Raw genomic sequence first — 7,289 nt, forward strand, 5'->3', positions numbered from 1 at the left:
TGGCATCAATCACCAAAAAGGGGGAGATTGAAAGGGAATTAGGCTTACACCTAGTTCCTAATAATTTTGGTGGTTGAATTGCCCAACACAAATTATTGGACTAACTAGTTTGTTGTAGTGTATAAGTTATACAGGTGCTAAAGGTTCACACTTGGCCAATAAAAAGACCAAGAGTTGGGTTCAACAAAAGAGCAAAGGGCCAACCGAAGGCACCTCTGGTCTGGCACACCGGACTGTCCGGTGCACCAGAGGACTCCAACTTGAACTCGCTACCTTCGGGAATCTCCAGAGGCACTCGCGCTATAATTCACCGGACTGTCCGGTGTACACCGGACAGTGTCCGGTGCGCCAAGGAAGAGCGGCCTCAGGAAATCGCCAGCTTCGGGAATCTCCAACGGCTAGTCCGCTATAATTCACCGGACATGTCCGGTGTGCACCGGACTGTCCGGTGCAACTCCGGAGCAACGACTATCTCCGCGCCAACGGCTACCTGCGGCGCATTAATTGCGCGCGCAACACGCGCAGAAGTCAGGCGTGCCCATACTGGCACACCGGACAGTAAACAGTACATGTCCGGTGTGCACCGGACATCCAGGCAGGCCCACAAGTCAGAAGCTCCAACGGTCGGAATCCAACGGAACTTGTGACGTGGCTGGGGCACCGGACTGTCCGGTGCGCCATCGAACAGACAGCCTCCACCAACGGTCAAGTTTGGTGGTTGGGGCTATAAATACCCCAACCACCCCACCATTCATTGCATCCAAGTTTTCCACTTCTCAACCACTTACAAGAGCTAGGCATTCAATTCTAGACACATACAAAGAGATCAAATCCTCTCCAATTTCACACAAGGCTTTAGTAATTAGCGAGAGAGATTTGCCGTGTTCTTTTGAGCTCTTGCGCTTGGATTGCTTCTTTTCTTTCTCACTTGTTCTTGTGATCAAAACTCCATTGTAATCAAGGCAAGAGGCACCAACTGTGTGGTGGCCCTTGCGGGGAAGTTTTTGTTCCCGGCTTTGATTTGAGAAGAGAAGCTCACTCGGTCCGAGGGACCGTTTGAGAGAGGGAAGGGTTGAAAGAGACCCGGCCTTTGTGGCCTCCTCAACGGGGAGTAGGTTTGAGAGAACCGAACCTCAGTAAAACAAATCCACGTGTCACACTCTTCATTTGCTTGCGATTTGTTTTCCACCCTCTCTCGCGGACTCAGTTTTATTTCTAACGCTAACCCGGCTTGTAGTTGTGTTTATATTTGCAAATTTCAGTTTCGCCCTATTCACCCCCCTCTAGGCGACTATCAGATGTCAATCTTGGATTTTGAGCATCTGGATCAACAGTTGACTAATTGTTCTCGAGTCTCTCTTAATAGTACAACTTTTTTATAAACTCGAGCTACAAAACATAAAAGAATTTAAAACCATTGAGTCGGCAAAACCTCCATTGGTGATTGGAGGGTCCTTCAAACTGTATGACATCATTCATGTTCAATTTCCTACTTATCATATGGATAAATCTCATTAGTTCTCTAATTCGATGGACGTTAACATTAAAACCATCATTAGGGTTTGATTGCACTCACAAATTTAGATTAGATGGATGTTGTTTATCGTCTAGGAATAAAAAATCAGACACATGCAAGGACAATCCTGTGCCTCCAACAAAACTGTAAATTAAACGGTGCCAACTTAGAATGCAGGATACAACCAACCCATCCCTATGTTCTGAAACCACAAAAAAACCTGCTACTAGAGTTTAAGTTTTGAGCTAAACTTAGATTAAAGCACGTACTCATAGGGACTTTTATCACTAAACAGATACTCGGGCTCGGAGATATTAAAGTTAGGTTGTGAATGTACTGTACATGCATTTTGTTGAAAGAAGGACACGTGTGCTGGCTGAAATTGCTTGAAGAACAGCACCACCGACCTCTGTTCACGTTCAGTCAATCGGCTTCAGACCGCGGGTTTTGTACTGCACACGTTTAACGTAGTATCACGCGAGCAAATTATAGATTAACCGGACTAAAGTTTAAGCCAAAATGCAAACACCCCTTGGCCCAGTGGCCAGAGGGCAGCGTCATATCCAATCAACCAGCGCATGGCATGGGCATGCCGGCATGGTGCCATGGTCGTACGGTCCGAGTTCGACACGCAAAACCGGAACCGCTGAACTGAGAGTGAGAGGGCGAGAGGCCTCCGCTCCCCTGCTTCCCCGGCTGGCTCCCCCACGCCACCCGTCTACTCCGTTGTCTCGTCGCAGGCAGCAGGTGAAAATCTCCGCCATTAAGCGCGCCCCAGGGATCCTCCTCGGCCGCAAACAAAACCCTCCTCGTCATCCGCGCCCGCTTTCCCCCCTGCCGGCCCCCGGTCTCGCTCTCGCCCAAGCACCAAATCTTCCTCCCACTCATCACAAGACGAAGTTTCAGTGCCTGCGCGTGCCGCGCGATCTCTCGTCCTTGGCGTCGTCAAGACGCGTTAGTTTCAGTGCGCGCACGAGTGTGTGTTGTGGGAGTTAGTGAGAGCGAGAGCGAGAGCGAGCGCACCAAGCGATTCGGCGGGCGGCGGCCGATGGGGAGGGCGCCGTGCTGCGACAGGACCAAGGGCCTCAAGAAGGGGCCCTGGACGCCGGAGGAGGACAAGCTCCTCGTCGACTACATCCAGACCAACGGCCATGGCAGCTGGCGCCTGCTCCCCAAGCTCGCAGGTCGGAACCATCCCTCTCTTCTTGCTTCCATTTCTTCTTCGCGGTTTCCACCCACACGCCGTCGTCTTGTTAGTTCTGCAGCTGCCTCCCTGCCGGCCTCAACCATACGGATACGGCTGTGATGCTTCTCGCTCGGATTGCAGGCACACGCGCGGTCTCATCTAACCCCCATTCGCGGCGCATTTGCAGGGCTAAACCGGTGCGGCAAGAGCTGCCGACTGCGGTGGACGAACTACCTCCGGCCGGACATCAAGCGCGGGCCCTTCACATCCGAGGAGCAGAAGTCCATCGTCCAGCTCCACGCCATCGTCGGCAACAAGTAAGCCCAGAACACTTGCCGAGCCGAGCTATCCCCTGTCCCTGTCCGTCCCCTCCCATTCGATCTGTGGCAGAGACCAGCACGTTTCCTCTCTCATGATGCATACTCGCTCACTCACCTAGCTAAAGAGCTTGCACGGCCAGTGTGCTGCCGCTCGGCCCAGCTTCCCCACTGTTGCAAAGCATCGCGCCGCATTGAGCGATGCGGTGCCACCTCCGTCCAACCTCCAACGCATCGCTCTCGTAGTATATTCCTATTTCTGCCATGATACTTGGTGATTGCTACTGCTGGGACTTGAAAGTATATTGATGGTCTTTTTTTTTCTGGTGTTGGTCCTTCTTCCTCAGGTGGTCCATGATCGCGGCGCAGCTCCCTGGCCGGACGGACAACGAGATCAAGAACTACTGGAACACGCACCTCAAGAAGCAGCTGCGTCGGATGGGCCTCGACGAGCCCCCGCCCGGCCCGGCCGCCGGCTGCCCCTCCGCGCGCCACATGGCGCAGTGGGAAACGGCCAGGCTCGAGGCGGAGGCGCGCCTCTCCCTCCTCGCCACCGCCGCCTCCTCCTCCTCCTGCGGCGCCATCGCGGCCACCTCCGCCTCATCCTCCTCCTCCACCGTGGACTTGAAGACCGCATGCGCCAGGCCCGCGGACATCTTCCTGCGCCTGTGGAGCTCGGACATCGGGGACTCCTTCCGCCGCAAGACGGCCGCGGCGCCCGTGGTCAAGAGGAAGGACGCGGTGATCAAGCAGGAGTCGCAGGCGCTGCTGCTGGGTCCCGGGGACGACTCCTCGGCCGCGTCCAACGAGACGGAGGTGGCGGAGGCGCTGGAGGAGTACCAGATGTTCCTCGACTTCGCCGGCGAAGAGCTGGGGCTGTTTCACGGCCGGCACGGCGGCTTCTCGCTGTTCCCGCCGCTCGACGTGCTCGCCGAGGCGTCCCTGGACACGGCGTTCAAGTGAAGACGTAGCGAGTACCACGTACGTACACATACCTATTGCCATGGGCAAGCGGCAGTGGACATGCCTCTACGGCTAGCTGTATACTGTACGCCGCCTCCGCCTTAACATGAGCGCGGATGTACTATGTATATATGCATGCTGTCTCGCGTATTATACCGCGGGCTGGCGCGCGCGCATACGTACGGTACTTCTACGTGTGACTGCTGGCATCAGGAGTTTTTTTTTTGTTAGGGCATCAACCAACCAGCAAGTGCGTGGTTTAGCTTGTTAACCGGGTTAGTTTTGGACCTTTTGGTAGGACGCCATGGTGTGTATGGGGGGATTCTCTGTGCATGCGTCAGCCGTAACTAGATATGCTGTGCTCTAATACATCAACAATCGATTATGGGACTGGTTTTCGCACTGCAAACATACTTGACCTGTTTTTTGTAGCATAAATGGAGTATGGCCTGCCGCAATTTTCCTATTTTCTGTAAAACATTTTTGCAGCTTTTAGTTTTCTTGAAATCTGCACATATATATTATACACAACTTTATATATAACATTTTGAGGGGAAAACCTAATCAAGTTCAACCATAATCGTAACGTTTTCAATACATCTTTGTGGAACATACTAATTTCACAAGTAAACTAATTTACATTTGAGCAATTTGCTTTGTTATCTTTATATTAATAGAATTGCTATGTTAGAATACCGTAATATTCTTAGGTGAAGTGAGCTACCAGGTATAATTTAATAGTTGCATCGCCCCTAGCCCTAGCGTCCCTCCCATACATATATGCTGCACTCTCACCTGCAGTCTACTGGTGCTACAGTGCTGACCCGAACAAGCGCGTTGTTCTGTACTTCTGTTCATGGCAAGTCCCAGTTTGACAATGCGTAGAAATGGGCTGGGTTTCTCAAATCATGAAAATGTATGGGGGTGTTTGGTTTGAGGAATCACTCCATCCAAAATGTGGTGGTGTATCATGGGTTCATTCCTCAAATTTGGTGTGATGATCCCATTCCTCGTATTACTACTAACTAACTAACTATAAAGAATGAGGTGATGATTGTCGGCGTTTCGAGACAGGGGGGGTCCCAAAGCCGACGAGTGAGTGTGCTGCGTGCCCCAGCCCAGATGGGTCGAGCGCGTGGGCGAGCGCGAAGGGGGAGAGGCGAGGTGGCCGGAGCCGAGCGTGAGAGAGGTGGAAGTCCCGCGGCCTTCGTGTTCGTCTCGCGCCCAGGTCGGGTGCGCTTGCAGTAGGGGGGTTACAAGCGTCCACGCGGGTGAGGGAAGCGAGCGGCCCCAAGAGAGCGCCTGTCTCGTCCTCGGTCCCGCGCGGCCAACCTTCTCCAAGAAGGCCCTGGTCCTCCCTTTTATAGTCGTAAGGAGAGGATCCAGGTGTACAATGGGGGGTGTAGCAGAGTGCTACGTGTCTAGCGGAGAGAGAGCTAGCGCCCTAGGTACATGCCAATGTGGCAGCCGGAGAGGTCTTGGCACCTTGCTGGCGTGATGTCGTGGCCGTCGGAGGTGCGACGGAGCCTGGCGGAGGGACAGCTGTTGGAGTGGTCGAATCCTTGCTGACGTCGCCCCGCTTCCGTAAGAGAGCTGGGGGCCGCCGTCGTCACAGAGCTTGTGGAGCGCCATCATTGCCCATCCGGCGGAGCTGGCCGGATGGGACGCCGGTCTTGTTCTCCGTGACCCGGGTCGATTCGGGGTAGGACGATGATGGCGCTTCCTGTTGACGTGGCGGGTCTGTGCCCTAGGCAGGGTGACGTGGGGGCTCCTCCGAAGCCGAGGTTGAGTCTGTCTTCTGTTGCCGAGGCCGAGTCCGAGCCATGGGGTCGGGCGAGGCGGAGGTCGTTCGGCCGAGGCCAGGGCGGAGTCCGAGCCCTGGGGTCGGGCGAGGCGGAGTTTCGCCGTCTTCCGGGTCTTAGCCTGAGTCCGAGCCCTGGGGTCGGGCGGAGCGGAGTTCGCCGTCTTCCGGGTCTTAGCCCGAGTCCGAGCCCTGGGGTCGGGCGGAGCGGAGTTCGCCGTCTTCCGGGTCTTAGCCCGAGTCCGAGCCCTGGGGTCGGGCGGAGCGGAGTTCGCCGTCTTCCGGGTCTTAGCCCGAGTCCGAGCCCTGGGGTCGGGCGGAGCGGAGTTCGCCGTCTTCCGGGTCTTAGCCCGAGTCCGAGCCCTGGGGTCGGGCGGAGCGGAGTTCACCGTCTTCCGGGTCTTAGCCCGAGTCCGAGCCCTGGGGTCGGGCGGAGCGGAGTTCGTCGTGGCGCCTTTGGCAAGGCCTGACTGCCTGTCAGACTCACTCTGTCGAGTGGCACCGCAGTCGGAGTGGCGCAGGCGGCGCTGTCCTTCTGTCAGACTGGTCGGTGGAGCGGTGGAGTGACGGCGGTCACTTCGGCCCTGCCGGGGGCGCGTGTCAGGATAAAGGTGTCAGGCCACCTTTGCGTTAAATGCTCCTGCAACTTGGTCAGTCGGTGTGGCGATTTAGTCAGGGTTGCTTCTGAGCGAAGCCAAGGCCTCGGGCGAGCCGGTGATGTGTCCACCGTAAAAAGGGGGGCCTCGGGTGAGACGGAAGTCTCTCGAGGTCGGCTGCCCTTGGCCGAGGCTAGGCTCGGGTGAAGCATGATCGAGTCACTCGTCTGGACCGATCCCTGACTTAATCGTACCCATCAGGCCTTTGCAGCTTTATGCTGATGGGGGTTACCAGCTGAGAATTAGGCGTCTTGAGGGTACCCCTAATTATGGTCCCCGACAGTAGCCCCCGAGCCTCGAAGGGAGTGATAGCACTCGCTTGGAGGCTTTCGTCGCACTTTTTCGCAAGGGGACCAGCCTTTCTCGGTTGCATTTTGTTCCGGTGGGTGCGCGCGAGCGCACCCGCCGGGTGTAGCCCCCGAGGCCTCGGAGGAGTGGTTACACTCCTTCGAGGTCTTAATGCCTCGCGTAATGCTTCGGCTGGTCTGGTTGTTCCCTCATGCGAACTGGCCGTAGCCCGGGTGCACGGTCGGGGCTCAAGCTCTCGGGCTGGTATGTTGACGCTGTCAACGGTTTGGCCGGAGCCGGTTTTTGCGAGAGCAGCCCCCGAGCCTCTGCACAGGGCGAGAGGACGATCAGGGACAGACTCGACTTTTTACATACGCCCCTACGTAGCCTTTCCGCAAGGAGGAGGGGGGAGTGCGCCATGTTACCCTCGATGGGCACCGAACATGGTGTCTCCGGTGAGCTGCAAGCGGGTAATCCGAGTGGACGTCCGTGCCCCGTTCGTTGGGGGTCGGCTAGGGGCCCAGAGGCACGCCCAAAAGTACCTGCGGGTGATTTGCCGGAC

General features: G+C 56.0%; 1 protein-coding gene across 1 annotated transcript; it reads left to right on the forward strand.

Annotated features, from left to right (window-relative positions):
- Positions 1–2,187: 2,187 nt before the first annotated feature.
- Positions 2,188–4,388, forward strand: LOC100282111 (uncharacterized). The gene is made up of 3 exons (NM_001371829.1): positions 2,188–2,700; positions 2,890–3,019; positions 3,367–4,388. The coding sequence occupies exons 1-3, from the start codon at positions 2,565–2,567 to the stop codon at positions 3,980–3,982; spliced, it is 882 nt and encodes a 293-aa protein (NP_001358758.1). The 5' UTR covers positions 2,188–2,564; the 3' UTR covers positions 3,983–4,388.
- The last annotated feature ends 2,901 nt before the right edge of the window (positions 4,389–7,289 follow it).

The sequence above is a fragment of the Zea mays genome, chromosome 5, assembly GCF_902167145.1.
Source record: "Zea mays cultivar B73 chromosome 5, Zm-B73-REFERENCE-NAM-5.0, whole genome shotgun sequence".
NCBI lineage: Eukaryota > Viridiplantae > Streptophyta > Magnoliopsida > Poales > Poaceae > Zea > Zea mays.